The sequence below is a fragment of the Acomys minous genome (genome assembly GCF_964271855.1).
Source record: "Acomys minous genome assembly, chromosome: 3".
NCBI classification, from domain to species: Eukaryota; Metazoa; Chordata; class Mammalia; order Rodentia; family Muridae; genus Acomys; species Acomys minous.
In genome coordinates this window covers 19,260,976-19,283,173 of record NC_140485.1, presented here as the reverse complement: position 1 = coordinate 19,283,173, position 22,198 = coordinate 19,260,976, and the positions used below count along the sequence as shown (strand labels likewise).

Below are 22,198 nucleotides of genomic sequence, written 5' to 3'. Positions count from 1 at the left end.
AGACTGAGCTGGCCTTGAACTCACAAAGATCTGCCTGCCTCTGCCTCCCAAGTGCCCATCTCACCTCCTATTTGTTTTTCTCTGTAACAAAATATCACAAATATATACATATATAATGCATATATATTTACGTGGTATGAAAATATATTCATATATGAGAAGCAAATCTCTACTTTCTGGTGCCTATATTGCACTCTAACATATAGCTCTACATAACCAACCCCTACATAAGTGTTTCTAACAATTTATTACTATAAATAACTATGATCTTGCCACATATAAATATGTTTATGAAAGTGTGTGTTTATGTAGGGCCTGCATGGAGGTCAGTGGATAACTTCCCAGAACCAGTTCTTTCCTCCCACTATGGGTGCTGGGAATCAAGTCAGACGGTCAGGTTTGAGTGGCAGGTGCTTCACCTGTTAGCCATCACACCGCCCCTCCCACTTGAGTTTTTATTTTTCCTTCTCATTTTGTGTGTGTTTGTGAGTGCTGAGTGTGGAGCAGGTAGCTCGTGCATCAAGGGGCACGAAATAAAGGAAGTAATATATTTTATTTTAAAATTGTCAAATCGTTGAGCTGGGTGTGGTGGCGCACACTTTTAATGCCAGCACTAAGGAGACAGAGGCAGGCGGATCGCTGTGAGTTCAAGGCCAGCCTGGTCTAGAAAGCAAGTCCAGGGCAGCCAACACTACATAGAGAAACCCTGTTTCAAAAAAACAACAAAAAAATTAAAATAAAACAAAACAAAACAAGCAACAACAACAAAAAACCCCAAAAAATAAAATAAAAAATTTTTCTTTTATGTGCATGAACGGCTACCGGCATGAATATCTGTGCACCACGGGTGTGCCTGGTGTCTGAGGAGCTCAGGAGAGGGTTGAGATCCTGTGGAGCTGGAGTTACAGATGATTGTAAGTTACTACGTTGGTGCTGGGAACTGCACCTGAGTCCTCTGCAAGAGCAGCAAGTGCTTTACCCACTAGAACATCTCTCTGGCCCCTAATTGTCCTTTTTAACCAGTCTGTGACTTATTTATTTATTTATTTATTTATTTATTTATTTATTTATTTTTGAGACAGGGTTTCTCTGTGTAGCCTTGGCTGGCCTGGACTGGCTTTGTAGACCAGGTTGGCCTCGAACTCACAGCGATCTGCCTGCCTCTGCCTCCTGAGTGCTGAGATTAAAGGCGTGCGCCACCACGCCCGGCAGTCTGTGACTTTTGCCTTCCATGAAATAGCATATTTTGCAGTCTTTCGAGTGTATAAATGTTGGCCAGACTACAGTTCATCTCAATTTATTCACCTCAAATACCCCAGTAGTTCCAAAGCTGGCGAGTTCAGCTTGCTAGTTTTACAGCTTTCCTACAATTTATAAACGACCAAGGATTTACCAGTCACTATTCCACAACCAATTCTCACATACAACCTACAGATAATGTTTACGCTAGCCCCGATGAAAAAAGATGAAAAGTCTTGGGAGATGTGTATTTTTTATTATTATTATTATTTATTTATTGTTGGCTTTTCGAGACAGGGCTTCTCTGTGTAGCCTTGACTATCCTGGTCTCGCTTTGTAGACCAGGCTGGCCTCGAACTCACAGCGATCTCCTGCCTCTGCCTCCCAAGTGCTGGGATTAAAGGCAGGCGCCACCACCGCCCGCCTTTGCACTGTGTATTCAAATGCTGATTTCTGTAAGCAGAGACCTGGTTACAGTTGGACTTTGGCATTGTCATTTTAAAGTATCTCCTGTCTTGATATGTTGTAAACATTGTTCTCCAACATCTTCTGAATGGTTAAATAAGGAGCTGAACAGCCAATAGCTGGGCAGGAGAGAATAAGGCGGGACTTCTGAGCCCAGAAAAAGGGTCTCAGGTGGAAACCAGAAGGACACAGTTACCTCGGGGACACGGACAGAGAAGGAGCTGCGGGGGCGAGACTAAGACACCAGGTAACGGGCCACGTGGCTGCGAAGTAGGCCAGGCTGGAATTGCCGGGTTAGAATAGCTAAATGTCAGCCCAGCTATAGTGCCCCAAGCTTTGTTATTGTTGTTGTTTGCTTTGCTTTTTGAGACAGGGTCTCTCTGTGTAGCCTTGACTGTCCTAGACTCACTTTGTGGACCAGGCTGGCCTTGAACTCACCAGCGATCCGCCTGCCTCTGCCTCCCTCAGTGCTGGGATTAAAGGCCTGCGCCACCACGCCCGGCATGCCTGAAGCTTCACCAAGCTAGCTAGCAACTCCCACACAATGGTTAAGGGCAGGCACAGAAAAACCCTTGTATCTTACAGAAATGGGAGTGTTTTGTAGCGAAGAACGTTTGGAATTAAGGTCATTCAGGGTTTGGGAGACCGGTGGCATCTTTCTGGTTTTTTGTGACAAGCACACTTATTTAATGCACAAGAAGCCTTCCTTCTCTGTGGAGCCTTTCTAGAAATTGTCTTTAAGCCAGTGTGTGATAAGGTTTGCCTGGTAGCCCCCAGATGAAGGTAGGTGAGACAGGTGTACCTCTTGGTCAGAACCTGTTCAACAGCACCAAGTAGGAAGACCAGTTACTTTACTGGTAGTTAAGGTCTATAGGAACTTTCTAAAAATGTTTATTTGTGTGTGTGTGTGTGTGTGTGTGTGTGTGTGCGCGCGCGCGCGTGCGCACTCGCCTGCCGTGTGTATGTTTGGTGTCGGTGGAGGTCAGAAGAGGGCGTCGAATCCTCTGGAACTGGAGTTGCCGATGTTGTGAGCCAAGGCATGGGTGTTGAACTGGTCCTCCCAAAGAGCAGCAAGTGCTCCTAACTGAGTGATCCCTCATTGGTGTGTGCGTCACTTTCATAATACTCTGGGAGTCCTGAGACCTTACTCTCTCTGCCTTTTCACTCATTAAATCAACAGAGAAAAGAAACTCTGCAACCATAGAGGGCTCAACCTTGAGGGCAGCCTTACTCCCAAGCCCAACCTAGGGGCAGCAACTTTAACTCTATAGTTGCTGGACCTTACCTGATTATCATGTCCTAGGTCTCCTTCTCTTTCCTCTTTTTTCCCCTTCCTTGTCTACCTACATTAAACTCTTCCTGTCACAGCCTCCTGAGCTCACCCTCACTCCTGTGCCCACCACAATGCCTGGCAAGTGTCACTTCTTAATGTCTTAATTTTAAAGCTTTCCTATGATATGAAAGATAAGGATTTTCTTTCTTTCTTCCTTTCTTTCTTTCTTTCTTTTTTTTTTTGAGACAGGGTTTCTCTGTGGGACTCACTTTGTAGACCTGGCTGGCCTCGAACTCACAGCGATCCGCCTGCTTCTGCCTCCTGAGTGCTGGGATTAAAGGCGTGCCCCACCATGCCCAGCTCTCCCCTCTCTAATTTTCAAAAAATAATCAGCATGGCTTTTGGTTAACTCAGTGTGTGTTTTACATTACACTACAGTCTTATTAGTCTCAAAGGCGCATTTAGTTAATAATGAGTACAACGTTTTTCTGTTTATTTTCTTTTTTGAGATAGGGTTTCTATGTGTAATAGCCTTGGCTATCCTGGAACTCTCTTTGTAGACCAGGCTGGTCTCAAACTCAAGAGATCTGTCTGCCTCTGCCTCGAGTGCTGGTTTGTTTGTTTGTTTTTTCCCTCTATTTTTGGTTTTTTAAGACAGGATTTTGCAGGGCATGATGGCACATGCCTTTAATCCCAGTGCTCAGGAGGCAGAGGCAAGTGGATGGCTGTGAGTTCGAGGCCAGCCTGGTCTACAAAGTGAGTCCAGGACAACCAAGGCTACACAGAGAGACCGCGGCTGTCCTGTAACTTGATCTGTGTAGACCAGGCTGGTCTAGAACTCAGATCCTCCTGTCTCTGCCTCCTGAGCACTGGCATTAAAGGCATGCGCCACCACTATCAGGCTTCAGGCTGTTTTTCCCCTCCTGATTTGAATAATCACATTAGGTCTTATCTGCTTAATGGTTTATATAAGAGCTCCAAGTAAGACCAACATTTGTTGCCAGACCTCAGACCCGCATCCACTGCAGTTACCTTTGATTTGTGCTCTGCCTACGAGTAGGGAAACATCAGGCATTCATTCCCAAAGTGGGATCTCAAGGAACCAGCAGATCAACTTGAACATCATTGGGACTGGAAAGAATTGCAAGTCATCACATCCTTAGTGAAGTTTCTATTGCTGTGATAAACACATTTACCAAAAGCAACCTGAAGGCGAAAAGCTCTCTTTGGCTAAGCAACCACCATCTTGGAGAGGTTGGGTGTGCCCCCTTGCAAAATGATTGCCTCAGCTGCGTTTGCTGTTTACCACCCCTCATAGAAGTTTGGGGACAGTCACAGGACCATCACCTAAGGATCCAGCCACTCTCTATCACCTGTTTTATGCAACTTTGCTTTAATTACATGTGGCCTGGGGTGGGGTGGGGGCTAAAGCATACAGGTTGAGGGGTTCCATCTGTGTGGCTACTGGGAAGCCTTCATTTCTACTGGGAAGCCTTCATTTCTGCTGTGAAGGCTTCCCAGGTAGGGCCTATTGGGGGGAAGGAGCACCCACACCCCTGTAAGTAGCCCCTCACTATGCTCTGTAAGGAAACCTAATAACTTAGTGGTTCCCCAGGGTGAACTTGAATAGTGTCTTGAGATCCTAGGAGAAGGGGTAGACATTGCTTACGCTCCCCACTGGGAAAGAATTTTAACAACAGGCTTCCTGGTCACCGTCCATCATTGGGGGAAGCCAAGGGAGGAAGTGGAGGCAGGAAGTGACACAGAAGCCATGGAGGATCACTGCTTACTAGCTTGCTCTCTGTGGCTTCTTCAGCCTCTGTACTCACACCGACCAGGATCACCAAGCTAGCTAGCAACTCCCACACAATGGTTAATCAAGAAAAGGCCACACAGACTTGCCCACTGGCCAATCTGATGGAGGCAATTCCGCCCTTCAGATTCCCTTGGCCCAGATATGTGTCTCTCTTTCATAGGTTTGTGTCAAGTTGAGAAAACCCACCAGTGCTCATCCTGTCCCAGACTAAATGAGTGGCTCTGCAGAGGACCTAGGAATCTGGGTGTAAACAACTCTAAAGAGGGGCAGGGCGTGGTGGTACACCACCTTTAATCCCAGCACTTGGGAGGCAGAGGCAGGCAGATCACTGTGAGTTCGAGGCCAGCCTGGTGTACAAGGTGCATCCAGGACAGCCATGGCTAACACAGAGAGACCCTGTCACAGAAAACCAAACCAAACAAACAAAAAAGAAAAAACTCTGAGGAATTTTTATGGGCACTCAGCTTGCAAGCCCCAGTCTTCTCATTCATAAAAGGAAGACACAGTCTCTTTCAATTGTGAGTGGCATGGTGGTAGGCATTACAGGAAGTTCATTTCTCCTGGAGACTATACTCATTAATCTTGGATTGGATTAAGAAACACCTAGGGCACCACTCGGTGGTGGGCATGCCTTTAATTCCAGCACTCTAAAGCCAGCCTGCTGTACAGAGTGAGTTCCAGGACAGCTAGGGCCACACAGAGAAACTGTCTCAAAAACAAGTTTGAGGTGGGGGTAAGGGGGAGGGGGAGAGAGGTGGGGGTGGACTTTCATAGGGCATTAATGGGGCACACACATCCTTAGGCATGTCTTTCAAAGAGATTGAACTGAGAAAATGCAGCCTGTATGTGGGTGGCACCATCCCATGAGTTTCCAGGTAGAAAGAGAGTGTGCTCCTTTCTCTACTTCCTGGTTCAGTAACTTGGACCAAGAGACTTCCATCAGCACACTTTCCTCATCGTGATGGATGGACTGTGTTCCTCTGAACCGTGAGCCAGGAGAGTAAACCTTGACTTCCTTAAGTTGCCTTTTGTCAGATATTTGGTCTTGGAGATGATAAAAATAGATAATGAAGAGTCCTTGGAGTTGCAGTTTTGTTACTTAGGGGAGCTCCACAAACTAGCTGCTTCATCTGCCCATTGTCTCTCCCAGCGTCCCTTGCTCAAGCCTCACTCCACTGAGGTACTCAGGCATCTGTCTTCAACGTTCCTTTATCTCAGAAGTCCCTGCCCCACATCCTGGTCTTGTCTCTCCCATCCTTAGCCCACTCCCACCCTCACATCACCCTATTACAATCACCATTCCACACAGTGTGGCCCAGAGAAGCCCTCCTGACGCCTCCCTCAGGCCCCTAAAGCTCTTCTCTTACTCCGCCATTCTTCTACTCCCCACAATTTTTATCTACAAGCCAAGAACCCCCCACCTTCTCATGGAACCAGACCCAGAGCTGGTGTTTCTTGGGTGTTCTTAGCCCAGACAGTTGAGAGCTGCCATGAGTACTGAAAAAAAAAAAAAATGAAACTGGGTCCTCTGGAAGAGCAGCCTGTGTTCTCAACCTCTGAGCCAACTAGCCAGTCCCAATTTGAGGTATTCTAGCATTTTCTATGAAAACTATCACCACATACAATAATGAACATATTGTTCACCCCAAAAAGGTTTTGTCTCTTTTTCCTCGCTCCCTCTCTAGCATAAATTAGGCCACATTTCTCTCTAGAACTGTGTGATAGTCACCCAGCATGTGCTCTTTCATGCCCGGATTCTTTCACTCAGCATTATTATACAATTATTAAACAAAAAGGTCATTATATAACCGTGCTGTAGAGTCTCAATTCCATTTTGTTCCCGTTGTCTGGAAGTGACACAGTTTGTTTATTTGTTGGTGAGCACAGGAGAGTCTCCCAGTTTGTATTTATCACTGTGTTCTTGTTTTTTGTTTTGTTTTGTTTTGTTTTGTTTTTGGAGACAGGGTCTCTCCGTGTTAGCCTTGGCTGTCCTGGACTCACTTTGTAGACCAGGCTGGCCATGACCTCACAGCGATCCACCTGCCTCTGCCTCCTGAATGCTGGGGTTAAGGCGTGCGCCACCACACCCGGTGTGTTCGTGTTTTTCAAGGATGTCATCATCACTTTTTGCTCATTAGATAGAAAATGTTAGCTATCAAGCATAAAAGTGGAGGTTACTTTAGAAATTAAGTAATCACACAATAAATAACACTTGAATCCAGGATTTATCAGCTAATCCAACAGCTACAGGACTCAGGGCTTTGAGCCTTCAGGTCTCATCACCAGTCTCTGTAAGATTGTGGGCACTAGGGGAGAGGACACACAACTTGGTGGAGTTGGGTTTTTTTTCCACCTTTTTGTCAGCTCAGAGAATTAAAATCAAGTCTATATATTCACTCGGCAAATGGGTTTACCACTGAGCCATCACCCAGGCCATTTTAAATTCTAATTTTCTCAGTCTCTCTCCTCTCTTGCTGGCCTTGAACTCAAGAATCTGCCTGCCTCTGCCACACAAATGCTGGGATTAAAGGCACGTACCACCACACCCGGCTCTGATAGTCTCTTTAATAGATAAAGCTTAGCACCAGTCTTGTTCCATCACTTTCGTACTTGCTGTTCTTTTCCTTGCAATGTCCCCACCACTAGCTTTGGCATGACTAGCTTTCTTGCCATTCATTACTCAGACCAATGTCATTTTCCAAAGAGACTGCTACAACTGAATTATGTGCCTACCTCAAAATCTTGTGTGAAAGCAGGGTGTGGTGGCACAAGCCTTTAGTCCCAGCACTCTGGAGGCAGAGACTGGTGGATCTCAGTGAGGTTGAGGCCAGCCTGGTCTACAAAGCGAGTCCAGGACAGCCAAGGTTCACACAGAGACCCTGTCTCAAAAAAACAAAACAAAACTATATATATATATAGTGTGTGTGTGACATCTAAATCCAAAGCATTTATAAAAGCATATACACACACATAATGTTTATACATATATATTTATGTACACAGAAAATGAAAATATAGCAAAACAATGTAATTCTGGCAAAAGGGTGAGACTTCTGTACCATTCTTATACTGGGTGTACACGTGACTATCTACATACACAAAAGTTATAGAAATTTCAGAAACTCATTTTTTGTTTTGTTTTATTTTTAGGGTTTTTTGAGGCAGGGTCAGGGTTTCTCTGTGTATCTGGACTTGTTTTGTAGATCAGACTGGCCTCGAACTCACATCAATCCGCTTGCCTCTGTCTTCCAAGTGCTGGGATTAAAGGCGTGCGCCACCAAGCCCAGCTTCCGTTCACTCTTTTACATTACATTTTATCTATCTTGTGTGCTTGTGTGCCTACAATGTCTACTATTTATTATGTAAAACTCTTCTGTTCTAAGTACTTTAACTCTGAAACCTCTACTAAGACACAACGCTGATTGACACCTTCAGTGACAAAGAACCGCAATTAAGTCCGCTGCTCTGCTCTTTCCCCAGACTTAAAAATAGGGTGTAGCAGAAACTCTAGTTATGATCCTTCGATATCTGGAGAAATAGCTTACAAAATATTTACTGGACATCTAGGCACTGGAGTACAAAGCAGGGCACAAAATATTTAAAAACCCATGCCTAAGAGCTTTCTTTGGTAAAGCGCTTGCATAGCATGCACAAAGCCCTGGGTTTGATTCCTAGGGTGTAAAAACTGGGTGTGGTGGTGCATGCCTTTACTCTAATTACTCAGGAGATGATGGCAAGAAGAAGAGTCCAAGATCATTTTTTTGTTTGTTTTTTGAGACACGTTTCTCTGCGTAGCTTTGGCTGTCCTGGAACTCATTCTGTAGACCAGGCTGGCTTCGAACTCACAGAGCTCCGCCTGCCTCTGCCTCTGGAGTGCTGGGATTAAAGGCGTGTGCCACCACTCTGGCTGAAGATCATTCTTAATTACATAGCCATTGTGGTCCCTCCCCCTGCAATGGGCGGACGGGAGGAGGGTGCCCAAAATCCAAGCCCAAAGCAGCTTATATCGGGCACTTCAATTAGCCAGCCATCATATTTCATTTACTTCTTTGCCCCCAGGGGAAGTGCGGACCACCCGATTCGGCAGAGGATATAGAGGATTACGCGCGGCTGAGATCACTGGGGTCATTAGTGGGCGTGAGGATCAGCGTTTTTAACCCAGGCCCGAGCTGTGAATCAATTAAACCGAAGCCATTCACCCAATCAGCATAAAGTGCCGAGTGCGGGCGTGGAGGCGAAATGCAGCGCAGGTCCGGAAAGGCGTTTGCGGAGCGCAGAGGACTCCCGAGGGCCGTCGGCACCAGTCGCGGGATTTTGGCGCGCTCTTTTTGTTGGTTGGTTGTTCTCGCCGGTGATTGGTTCCGGGCTGTCGCGGCTGCCGGGTCGGCGTCGGCCGTGCAGAGGCGGCGCCGCTGTCGGCTGGCCTCCTGGGGGATGGGCCACCAGGAATCTCCACTGACCAGGGCAGCGGCGGGAGGTGCAGCTTACATAAAGAGGTTACGTAAAGTGCTCAGCTGGCGCGAACTCGAGGACGGCCACGGGAACCTGGAAGCCGAGGCCTCCCCCGGGAGCGTCGCTGTCATCACAGGAGCCGCGCCGCGGCCGGCTACACGTCCAATCCGGCTCGGCATCTCGCGACCCGCTCGCCTCGGCAGACAACTCCGGCTTGGAACGGACCATCCTCCGGCGCGGGCTCCAGCGGGGAACCGGTCCGCCCGGAAGAGGAACAGCGCCGGCCAGGTGAGAGCGAGTGGAGGGAAGGAGGGAGGGCCGAGGCGGGAGCCCCGACGGCTGCACAGCACGCCGGGACGGCCGTCGGGGCCTCGGCTTGTCGTCCTCGGAAGCCGAACTTTTAGCCAGTCTCCACCCGCCGGCCCCGGGGGCTTTGGATCGACCCACTGGGCTCGGCTGGGTTTAATTCAAAGGACTGTTTGACCCCGGGAGAGAACTCCGTTTAGGACGTGGGGAGGGGGCGGATGGGAGGCTGCTGAGCATCAGAAAAGTTTGAGCGGCCCGAGTCGCTCCTGAAGACGGGTGTCTTAGGTGGTGAAGCTCCATGCTGCTTTATTTTCCCGTACAATTGACGGGTAAATCAATGGAGAAAGGGGACGGTTTGTGCTTCGGCTTCCGGCCCTCCCTCTGTACTTCCCGGTGGTTCCGTCTTTCCCGCTTTCCTTTTCCCTTCCCCCGTTCAATCCGAGGCGGCGGCTCCTTCTTAAAGGGGCCGCGACTGGCGGCGGAGGTGGGACTCTGGATACTTTGAGCGCTCCTTGTCTGCCCTTCTCGGCCTAGTGGTATTAACTTGATTCTTTCGCCCTCAGATCACAATCCAAGGTCCCGCTCCTCCGCATCTCGGGGCTAGACGGAGGGATGAGGCAGGGGGGCCCCGGGCGGCGCCGTTGCTGCTCCCCCCGCCCCCCGCAGCCATGGAAACGGGGAAAGAGAACGGAGCCCGCAGAGGGACAAAAAGCCCGGAGCGGAAAAGGCGAAGCCCAGTGCAGCGGGTGCTCTGCGAGAAGCTGAGGCCGGCGGCCCAGGCCATGGATCCGGCTATGGCCGAGGCCTCGGGCGAGGCCTTCCTGGCCCGGCGGCGGCCGGATGGCGGCGGCGGCGTTGTTAGCCCTGCGCGGCCGCGCTACAGCCTGTTGGCGGAGATCGGGCGCGGCAGCTACGGCGTGGTTTATGAGGCTGTGGCCGGGCGCAGTGGGGCCAGGGTGGCAGTCAAGAAGATCCGCTGTGACGCTCCCGAGAACGTGGAGTTGGCGCTAGCAGAATTCTGGGCCCTGACCAGCCTCAAGCGGCGCCACCAGAATATCGTGCAGTTTGAGGAGTGCGTCCTGCAGCGCAATGGGTTAGCCCAGCGCATGACTCACGGCAACAAGAGCTCACAACTGTACCTGCGCCTGGTGGAGACCTCGCTCAAAGGTAGCGTACTGCAGGCAGCCCTGCCCTGTCCTGGATCCCCCTGTTCTCCGAACTGCTCAGCCCTAATAGCTGTCTCTGGCGCGCTGAGGCCCTTGTCCCCAGCCTTGGGGACACCGCAAAAACACAGTCTGTACCCCCCACAGTCTGTTAGGGCAATCCACAACAAGCTCACTAAGTGCTAAGCTTTTTGTTCACTAAGTTTTTGTTTTTGTTGTTTTTTGAGACAGGGTTCCTCTGTGTAGCCCTGGCTATCGTGGAAGTGCTAAGCTTTTTAAGTACTCACGCAGTGGGGTTTTAGCCATAATTACAAGTCCAGCGTTTTAAAGATGGGTGAAGAATAGGCCTGGTGGGATTCAAAGTTGTTGGCAGACCTGCAGAGCCCCCTTATGCCTCTTTCTCTCTTCATAACATTGGGGAGGGGGGGGAATTAGCAGACACACCCACACAGTCTCCTTTCCTGGTTTCTACTTTTCTGGTAACTTCCAAGTCCGTTCCCAAACCTAGCCTCCCAAGTGTGAAGTTTCCTCTGAGAACCCCACCCCTTTACCAGAGGGCAGACAATCATTCAGTTGTTTCTCAACTTAGTCTCTGAGGCACGAAGGTTAATCTCTCTCTCTCTCTCACACACACACACACACACACACACACACACACACACACACACACACAACCCCTACAGGTGGGCCAAGAGCTGTCACATAACAAAACAGTGTTACATCTTTTCCTGTTATTTTACAATCTCAGTCCTTTTCATAACTTCCAGGGCTGGCTGAGAAGTGGTTTTGCACAAAAACAAAAACAGAAAATGGGCTTCTTGAGGCCAAAGGGGTGGTGTTGCATTTCTGGGTGAACTACTAGAGGAGAGAGACAGTGGGGGAGACAGCGGAGGCTTCCTGTGGCAGGAGAGTCCTGGCGCAGAGTGACTCACAGAGCCCCAGCTATAATCTGAGCGCTAGAGCAGTGGTGGATAATAGCTATAAAAGTAAATTCTGTCTCCTCTCTATAAATAGAGAAACTAAGCCTTAGAGGGAACAAATACAACTTGATTAAGGTTAATCAGCTTGAAAGACATGGACTCCTGGCTTCAATTCCTGTGTCCTTGAAGCTGAAGTGTTTTGAACCCAGACTGGTCAGCCTCAGAGGGCTTCTCAGGTGTAATGCCGCCTTCCCCACCTGAGGGTGAACTTAGACGAATGGGTAGGATTTTCTGCTAGATTTCCTAAAATCTTTTTGGAGCATCTGTCAGATTTTGCCGTAAGATCCCAGGAGAACCCCTTGCAGAGTTTTGAAGTAATTTAGCAATGGATGGGTGTGACGGAGATGTCTGCGGCCTTTCCTGCACGGCTTGTCCGGTCTGAAAAGGAGAGTGGATGCTTTTTCTTTTTTAAAGACATTCTAGGGAGAGTCTTCTGCTTCGTCCTCATTCTCATCACTTATTTTCGTAGTCCTTTTATATACCAAGTTCTTGATTGAGTACAAAGAAACATACTTACTGTTTGGTATGTCCCTATTTTAATACTGTGTTTGGGCTGTATGAATTTGCATTGCCAACAATACTTTCTACCTTGAGTTAACAGCCCTTGCTGATTGTCCTGGTATACAAATAAATGCTTTAACGCTTTTCTCACAGTAGCATTTTAAAAGAATCTTAAAGCTGGGCATGGTGGCACACGCCTTTGGTCCCAGCACTTGCGAGGCAGGCGGATCGCCGTGAGTTCGAGGCCAGCCTGGTCTACAAAGTGAGTCCAGGACAGCCAAGGATACACAGAGACCCTGTCTCAACACCCCCCCCCCCCAAAAAAAAGAATCTTACAGCAGACAGTGGCAACATAGCAAGTGTTGAACGCCCTGGAGTTTAGGCCTCACTTGCAGTCCTGGCTTGTTCTGAATTGTTTGATGACACGGGACAAGTTCAAAACCCACAGGGAGCGTGTCTTTATCCTAAGATGGGCTGTCTCTGTCATGAGGTGGTTGTACATGCTGAGAATAAGTATTCTATAAGGAATCCACTGCCTCATTAAGTTCAGGCTTCTTTCGGAATCGCTTCCATCATTATCTCTTATTGAAGTCTCCCAGACGTTGACTATGGAACACGTTTCCTGTGTGGTTGGAACAGTAGTTGAAAGCAGCACTAGTCTTTTCATCCTCCCTTTGTTAGCTAAAACTAGAGAAATTATTTTTTTTTTCATTTGGGTCACACACATACTTAATATTGTCTGTTTTAATTTAATTTGGAGTCTTAATATGTATTGTCTCTCCTTGTGAAAATGACAGTTAAGCTGTCATATGCCAATTTAGCAAATAAAATAGTACATGGCCAATTTTTCCTTGCTAACAGTAAAGTGGAAAACAAAGACTCAAACTTCTTTATCACTGTTATCTGTCCCGTGGCCCTGGGTTTTTAACATGCTGTTGCTGTCCAGTGATAGCAATGCTGAAAGGAAGTCTAGAGATAACCAGGGATAGCTTTCCTTAAACCCAAATGGTTTCTTTGCAACCATTCTTTGCCCTGTTTCTCATAATTGAGAATGATTTCCTGCATGCCTCTGGTAGTATTGGGAGACGGGACGGGACCGGGATGGACACTTTTTTAGCCATTATGGATATTTGGAAAGTTGAAGGCATAAGTGGTGATCAGGGTCACTGTCCAGTGTGACAGGTTAGCTCATTAGCCAGAGGGTTGTAGAGCAAATTTTAAGAGAGAAAGAGAAGGGTTAGCAGAAGGGTGATGTGAAAAGGACAGTGCCCTGGCCTTAAGTGGCAGAGTAGTAGACCACTAGATTAGGTGCTTTCCCCCTCTTACCTCAGCTTCTAGTGAATACACAGAAAGCAGTTTTATAGTTTACAGCAATAACTTGATGTATAAATAAGTATCCAAAGTAGATTTTAGCTGGGTTGTGGTGGGGCACACCTTTAATCCCAGGACTTGGGAAGCAGAGGCAGGTGGATCCCTGTGAGTTCAAGGCCAACCAGGTCTACAAAGTGAATCCAGGACAGTCAAGGCTACACAGAGAAACCTTATCTTAAAATTTTTTTAAAAAGAAAGAAAAACTACGTTCTTAGTCATATCTCACTCCATTAGCTTCTGTGGGTTAAATTCATCTTTTCTGAGCATGGACCCAACAAGTCCCACCCAGAAGTACACTGCGGTCAGAGTATCTGTCTCATACTGCTTTTGACCTTTTGTGGGGGTGCATTATGGGGGAGAGGGTCTCAGGTAGCCCAGGCTAACCTCAAGTTCACTATGTAGCCAAAGATGACTTTGAACTAAGGATTCTCTGCCTTGAGTGCTTGGGCTAAAGGTATGCACTATCATACTTGCTATATGTGCTGTTGAGGATTAAAGCTGTGGCTCTGTGTATGCGAGGCAAACACTCTCCCAACAGGGTTCTGTCCCTAACCTTTAGCCTCTGTTTCATAAGGGGCTCTGAAAAGATAGGACTTGACCAAGATGAAGTAGTGGCCCAACACTAACTAGCTGTAGGGCTTTTAAAAAACATACTAAGGCTAGGTGTGGTGGTGCACGCCTTTCATCCTAGCACTGGGGAGGCAGAGGCAGGCAGATCGCTGAGTTCGAGGCCATCCTGGTCTATAAAGAGTGTATAGGCTGCACAGAGAAGCCCTGTCTCGAAAAACAAAAACAAAACAAAACAAAAACCATATTATAGTCCTGTAAATGTGATTGATGGGTTAGTAACAGGAGTTTTCAACTTTGAAGTCCTTCAAGGAAAAGGGGAATTAAGGCATCAACAGTTGCTTTTATCACCTTGTTTTCCATCCCTAAAACCCCCTGTCCTGAATGTACCTAAAACAAAGCTTAAGGTCATTGTCACTTAGAAAATAGCAAGCTCACCTCACTCCTTTTCACACCCAGAAATTTTTTGCCGTAGTCTAAATCTTTCTGACAAACAGGTAACGTGTTCCCCAAACACATAAAAATTGTGGACTAACTCTCTTAAAACTAGGAATTAGAGCTGGGCGGTGGTGGCGCACGCCTTTAATCCCAGCAGAGGCAGGCGGATCGCTGTGAGTTCGAGGCCAACCTGGTCTACAAAGTCCAGGATAGTCAAGGCTACACAGAGAAACCCTGTCTCGAAAAACAAAAGAAAACAAAACAAAAAAATCCAACCAGGAATTAGAAGAGCTGGGGGACTGGCTTGTTATTTGATAAGCTCTGATGTTTATTTAGACTGCTTTTGGTGAGCCAGGTTTGATGCATCAGAGGCTTTGCAGGCTTTCCTCCAGAAGCCATGTGCACCTAAGTGATTTGGTGGTGTCCTATTGAACAGGCTCTTGTTGAGAGTTTCATTAGTGGCCCAGGCAAGCAGGCACAAAAGTAGCTGACCCAGGAGCTTGCGTAGGGGAACCGGAGTCTGCAAGTGACTTAACTGCAAACTCTTGGGTTGCTGGATGCTAAGGCAACCTAAGGGGCTCTGGGCAGGGTGGTCATCCTTTGCCCAGGCTTCCACAAAGCAACTCTGAATTCTCCAGTGCTGTGACGCAGGCCTTGGGATTTAGAGAGCCTAGTTAGTGGAATTGCATGGTCTTTGTCTTGACATCGATAAAACTGGCACTGGGGACCTTCAGAATTAATGGGATACAATAAGACAATGCATTTAGGGTCCAAAGGTTTTATTCCCAATTTTACTAAAAATTACTGGATGAAACTAGTTGTAGCGGCTCATATCTGTAATCCCAACACTTTAAGCGTAAGCCAGGACTACAGAGTGAGTCCTAAATCAGAATGATAAATAAATAACAGAAACAAACAAAACCTTGCTGATATGTGTCTGGTATGTAAAGGCTTTATGGCATAGCTCAGTCAGCCTTCTGATCATCTTTTGAAGTGATACTGTGTTTTTCCGAGGGTGAGGTATCCAAACTATTGAAGTTGATGAAGTGTAAAATAGCTAAACAGGTAACCCAGCCAGGAGTCAAGTACAGCCCTTCTGACTTACTGTCTTATAATTGCTAGGGGTATGCCTGAGAACGTGGCTGCAGGTCCAGCACTGTGGTTTATTTGTTTTGCTTTGTAAAATGTGTGTAATTATACTTACTAACAGAACTTAATCCTAATGTATTAATCCTACCCACTAATTGCTGCTGCCTGTGTTAGATGCTGCTTACTGTACTGCCAAAGACACTGCACCTGCTTTCGGATCTGTTCTTGGATGCCTTGGGGCATCTATGTGTAGGGATTTTAGGAACCAGCCCCAGGAGACAGACACCACCCTGTCTTAATTGAGAACATTGGTTAATTGGGGTTGCTTTGGGTAAGGTTTTTTATAGTGCAAATTCTCAGGGAGACCGTAGCTTCCCTCGTAGAGTATCAGTTCACCTTGAGTCTGCCCTTCAGCCCTGTCCTTAGGGCTGGGAACCCTCCCGAGTGGCTCACGTGCTGGGTCCCTGTTTAGCTGAACCCTGACGAATAGCTCTCACAAAGCATACTTCAGTCAATCAAAATTCCGTACCACAACAAGGAGTGTATTTTCTGTTGTTGGATGATCCAGCACTAGGGACTTGATGGAGCTTAAGTTATGTGGTGTATGCGAGTGCCTACATGTAAGGAGCTTGTTTAACAAGGAAAATAGAATATCCCAGTGTGAAATTGCTGCTAGCACCATGAAGCAATCAAGCTTTGAGGGAGGAATGAGGAGTCGTGCCCCGAGTTAGCTTCAAGATGAAAGACAAATAGTTAAATCTGTTGAGCCTCAGTCTTCTCACCTGAAAATGGGGTGGGAAGTACCAGGATTACGGGTGTAATTACCAGGATTACAGTTTGGAGCAGGGACAGTTGGAGAAATGCTTTGAGTTCTTTGATTACCACAAGAGATTAGCTACTAAATTCTGATATAAGCCTTCAAATGGTTTGCCCTGTCCCACTCTGGCTCCCTCCCTTGACTGCCCTCATTCTCAGTTTCAGACCCCCTAATGACTTGTTAGCTGCCCAGCTGTCTTCCATGCCTTTCCTCCTCCGTCAGTGGGAACTCCTCATTCACTGTCCAAGGCATGCCTGGCAGTTAACCTCTCCTGGTCTAGCATTTGGCTTCAGCTGTCACAGCCCAAGACATATGATGTAGATGGGACAGTCTACCTTTCTTTTTGTTGTAAATGTCATCTTTTGCCTAACAAGTAAAATATTCTATGGCCTGTATTGTTACGGGATTATTGAAGTCAATAATTTCCAACTTGAGTATGGTGGCGCACCCGGGATTCCAGGGTGTGGGGACAGCCTGGGTTACGTATCATGACTGTCTCAAAAATAAAAATAAATAAATAAAATATAAAAGCATAAAGCTGGGGGCTGAGGACATGTTCAGTGGTTGAGAGGATTTCCTGCTCTTCCCGAGGACCTTAGTTTGGCTCCCATCGTTGGTGCTAGGTGGCTTACTGCCTCCTGTAACCCCAGCTGCTGGGAATCTGGTAACACCCTCTTCGGGGTTCTGCAGCTGCACGCCCCACTCCACCCCACCTTCTTGCAGGTGATTTTGAGGGACTTTAATGATGGTCAGTATACAATTCTCCACAAGTATCTTATGCTCTGCACAATATGTTCTATACCCATGACTTAATTCACTGACCGGTGTCGGGTACTGTTAAATACTCAGATTCAGTGGGTAAAAAATCTGAAGCTGAGGTCAGATGTTCCCAAGACCTGGTCACCTTCCATGTGAGCTAAAGAGCTAATTAGCCACGAGGGTGGAGGTGGGGTCTGCAGTCACTCAGACTATTTTCAGGTCTGTGTTTGTTCTGGTTACTGCCCTTCAGCTTGCTTCTCCATAGACTCCCACTCAGTGCGAGACACTGTCTGTGCCTCCTCCCTTGGTCTCGGTCATGAGTTGGCAGAGGCCCAGGTAGGTTGAGGCTGGGATCCTAGTGTGGGATCCTAGAAGTGTCCTCTGTTCTGGGTGGGCAGCTGGGAATCCTACAGGAGCGCATGCTTGCTCTGAGGGAACCCCAGCCCTTGCCTGCTCAGAGAAGGACCATTCTGCTGTTCCTACCTGTTTGGTCAATGGTGTTGCCTGGGTTCTGAGGATGCTGCCCTGTCCCGCGTTTCTGTCACAGGGCTCCTCCGGCATCTTCAGGCTCTATCTGCCCCACCTACAGACTAGCTTAGATTGCTTTTCACCTAACTTCTCTTCCCCGGGATTCTAAACAACCTAGATCTGTGTTATAGTTCCTTTGGCCAACTTCTTTTCCTTTTTTCCTCTTTGTTACCATAGTTATTGGCTTTGTGTATAAATAATAATTTTCCTGTCCTCCGTATCTCCTAATAGAAGTTCCCTTGCTATCTGATGTGTTCTTTGCAGAAAGGAATGCGATGGCTGTCCTCTCTCTCCGTACTGTCAGGGAACATTTCCTGCTGTTCCTTTCTGTCTGTCTGTCTGTCTGTCTGTCTGTCTGTCTGTCTGTCTGTCCGTCCTACCATTTAGATGGGTTTGGGCTTCTGGTTGTGGTTTCATTTTTCAGCTCTTTAGGTAGACTCTGCTTGCTTGCTAGCTAGTGGCCAAAAAGAGGATTATAGAGCAGGAAATGGGGGTAATGGAACAGTTCAACCCTGGGTTTTTAAAAGAAGCCGTGTGCCTTGAACTGGTTCTGTTCAGTTTACTTGGATTGTGAGTAATATAAACAAATAAATTGTACAATTACAAGGGAAGTGAGGTCAGCCAAAAACTTTGGTTGTGTCTTTTCCTACCTCTGGCTTTTGTAGACTCTGATTGTACTGTGGTGATTTAAGGGCCATTGGGGAAGCAGAGCCTGGCCTGGCTCGTAGGCTCACTGTGGCATGGTACTATAGTAAATGGCTGGGAAAGGAGCCTCCTTCCAGAGGCTGAGGAAGCGTTAGCCTTGTCTATTGGATCATGGCTACTCTGAGCCAAGATACCTGTTTGCAGCTCTTGACTCACTTAACAAATGACTAGTGTATATTAAGTCAGTCTGTCTGGCTGTCTTCCTTTTGTTTCTGTTTGTTTTTGAGACAGGGTCTCAACTATTGTAGCCCTTAGCTGTCCTGAAACTCCTAGAGAGCCACCTGCCTCTGCCTTCCAAGTGCTAGGATTAAAGGCATGTGCCTGCACACATAGTCTTTCTATTGTCAAAATAAGACATCTGCCCACTTGGACTTAGCTTATAGAGCATTTGTCATCCAGTAACTTCCACATAAGGACTCAGTGTTCCATCGGTTGCTTTATGAATGTTGGGATTACCATGGAAGTGCCAGTCACTAGCTTTCCTGGTTTGAATCCATATAGCCCAATATTAACTAATGCATCTGCGTCAGATCTCACTGTCCATCAGGCTAAGTTTCCCTCACCACATCTCCCATTTATTTATACCTTCCCGGTCCACTTGTCCCCGTGTCCCATTATCTTTTTCATGTCTGCCTGGAGTTCTTGTATGTGTGTGGTGATCTTCGATAGAAGTTGACATTATTGCCAGCACGCCAGTTAAAGATAACTGCTGTCATAGGTACTTGTGGAACCAAGCATCATAGAGCCAGGAGGTATGACACAGACCCAGCTTGGACTAGGCACATGGTGAACTAGCAGAAGATAGGGATGGATTGGAGTATACTTGTGAAATAAAATTGTAGTGCCATTTTGTTTGTGTTAGTAAAGTTGCCTCAGCGCATCAGGGAAGAGAACAACATATGCCTGGAACGGATTAGCAGTCAGAGGAGCTGGGCCTTTCGGCAGCAGTGTAAACAGTGTGCGTTTATAAAGCTTTCTGTATGCTTTTATTCTTGTTCTTTCCAGCAGCTCTACAAAGAATTGATAGAACCGTATACCAGTTTGAAAAAACGTAAATAAACAAAATGGCCTCACCGCCAACTAGGTGGCAGTAAACTTAAAACTTAAGATTCTCTCTCTCTTTTTTTTTTTTTTTTTTTTGTTTTTTCGAGACAGGGTCTCTCTGTGTAGCCTTGGCTGTCCTGGACTCACTTTGTAGACCAGGCTGGCCTCGAACTCACAGCGATCCGCGCGCCTCTGCCTCCCAAGTGCTGGGATTAAAGGCGTGCGCCACCACGCCCGGCCTAAACTTAAGATTCTTAAATTCAAACCCCAGGTGCTTGACCCCGGGCCGTAAGGCCACTGCCTACCGTGACTTGTTCTGTATGGGTAGAAGTGGACTGTGGCCATAGACTTTGCTTGGTGCCAGTTGTATAGATCCTCTTGGCCCAGTTATTTGTCACCATCTTCTTTCTTTGACATAGTGATCTGAATGTCCACTCAAGCTCTCTCCTGTCCTTTGGTTTAGGAGAAAGGATCCTGGGCTATGCTGAGGAGCCCTGCTATCTCTGGTTTGTCATGGAGTACTGTGAAGGTGGAGACCTCAATCAGTATGTCCTGTCCCGGAGACCAGACCCAGCCACCAACAAAAGCTTCATGCTGCAGCTCACAAGCGCCATTGCCTTCCTGCACAAAAACCACATCGTGCACAGGGACCTAAAACCAGACAACATCCTCATCACAGAGCGCTCGGGCACCCCCGTCCTCAAGGTGGCAGACTTTGGACTGAGCAAGGTCTGCGCAGGGCTGGCACCCCGAGGCAAAGAGGGCAACCAAGATAACAAAAATGTGAATGTCAATAAGTACTGGCTGTCCTCAGCCTGTGGCTCAGACTTCTACATGGCTCCTGAGGTCTGGGAGGGACACTATACGGCCAAGGCGGACATCTTTGCCCTGGGCATTATCATCTGGGCAATGATAGAGAGAATTACTTTTATTGACTCTGAGACCAAGAAGGAGCTCCTGGGGACCTACATTAAACAGGGCACCGAGATCGTCCCTGTCGGTGAGGCGCTGCTAGAAAACCCAAAGATGGAGTTGCATATCCCCCAGAAACGTAGGACTTCCATGTCTGAGGGGGTCAAGCAGCTCTTGAAAGACATGTTAGCTGCTAACCCACAGGACCGACCTGATGCTTTTGAACTTGAAACCCGAATGGACCAGGTCACATGTGCTGCTTAAACTCCAGGGCTGAACGTCTTGGGTGTTTTTAAACTAGGTGAGTGCTTTCTTATTATTGTGCATACACACTCCCTGGGCTGGCGGTGTGTCCTGTGCTGGGCTGCACTCGGGAGCTGTAGGGAAAATGCGGGGTCAGGAAGAAGTAAGTCTTGTTGATCGGTCCCCTCGTATTGGTGAGTGGAGAAAGTCAGGTTATTGGAGTACAAGATGACAAGTGTAGACAAGTGTCAAGAAGAAATTACACTTGCTCAATCTGCCAAGTTCTGTAGAAACACCTTTTGTTTTATTAATTATCAAGTAATAATTCTTCCTGTAGAATGGCTGAAAGGAATGTAGTGTTTAGAGAAGGAGCTTTATCCCAACTGGGTTTCTGCTTTTCATGTGTCCAGTTCTATCCAGATGGGACCTGATGCTGGAGGAAATTGGGACTTGAAGCGACTAGAGCAGTTTGGCTTAGTGTGGAATATAGGTAATATGGAAGTGGAAGAGGACAAGGACCAGCCAGGATGAAGAGCAGACAGTCTCCAGAGGTGTTTGTTTTCTACCCAAAACAGACACCAGAGTCTGAGGTGTGGACAAAGGAGGATATTAGAAATTGACTGCCATATTGTTTATTTTTTTATTTTTTATTTTTTTGAGACAGGGCTTCTCTGTGTAGCCTTGGCTATCCTGGACTCACCTTGTAGACCAGGCTGGCCTTGAATTATCAATCTGTCTGCCTCTGCTTCTCTGCCACCACACCTGATTGTGCTGAGTGTTCTTACATAGACTGTGATTTATCTCATCCCATAAAATTAAGGGCAAGTACGTATTAACTGAGTTCACCTCCTTTTTCCTGGGTTATGAAGATGACAGGGTAGAAATAAGCGGTACTTAGTTTGCCGATGTCTTGAGGTGAAGTGGTGGGGACAGTGCTGGTTTCACAGTCACAGGAATGGGCCATCGGCACAAGGTCCTGGCTCCTCCGTTCCTCTGAACCTCTGCAGAAGATGACGTATACTGAGCTGAGCAACTTGCATCTGTTCTCAGTAGAGTTGGCTGCCAGTGCGCTAACTGTATATCGAACCGTAACTTGCCACTTCCATCCTAGCCTTTGCATTTCTGAACAGCATAAGAGAAAGATTGTCATTGAGAAAGGACCTGAATTTAGGTTAAGATTATGGGACTGTCTCAGTTGAGATCCAGGCTCCTATTTGGATCAGCACATGAGATTTGTGCTGGTTTACAGGGCAAAGTTGTAGCTAAAGAGAAGAGACTTCATTAAAAGAAATAGGTGACCTTGAGAGGAGTGGGGTGGTGAGGGACTTGGTTTTGGGTTTTGGGTAGGTAGCCCAAGCTCTTGGGTCGGTTCATTTTGTGGTTCCGACAGTTAATCAGTGTTGTGCTTATGGTGCCAATTTGACTGGCTTGTTTTGTTCTGTCCTAGTTGAGCACTTTGAATTATGGGACAAAGGGTCCCAGCTGCGTGACGGGACCCGGGCTCGGGTTGTATTGTCAGATGAGCCATAT

General features: G+C 47.2%; 1 protein-coding gene across 1 annotated transcript in view; it reads left to right on the top strand.

The window, feature by feature from the left end:
• The first annotated feature begins 7,752 nt into the window (after window positions 1-7,752).
• The window catches only part of STK35 (serine/threonine kinase 35), a 31,421-nt gene continuing 16,975 nt past the window's right edge, over window positions 7,753-22,198 (top strand). The window contains exons 1-3 of the mRNA XM_084774234.1: window positions 7,753-9,533; window positions 10,115-10,718; window positions 19,977-20,726. Coding sequence (XP_084630360.1) covers window positions 9,033-9,533; window positions 10,115-10,718; window positions 19,977-20,689 — 1,818 coding nt within the window. The 5' untranslated portion in view covers window positions 7,753-9,032 and the 3' untranslated portion in view covers window positions 20,690-20,726. The remainder of the gene's footprint in view (window positions 9,534-10,114; window positions 10,719-19,976; window positions 20,727-22,198) is intronic.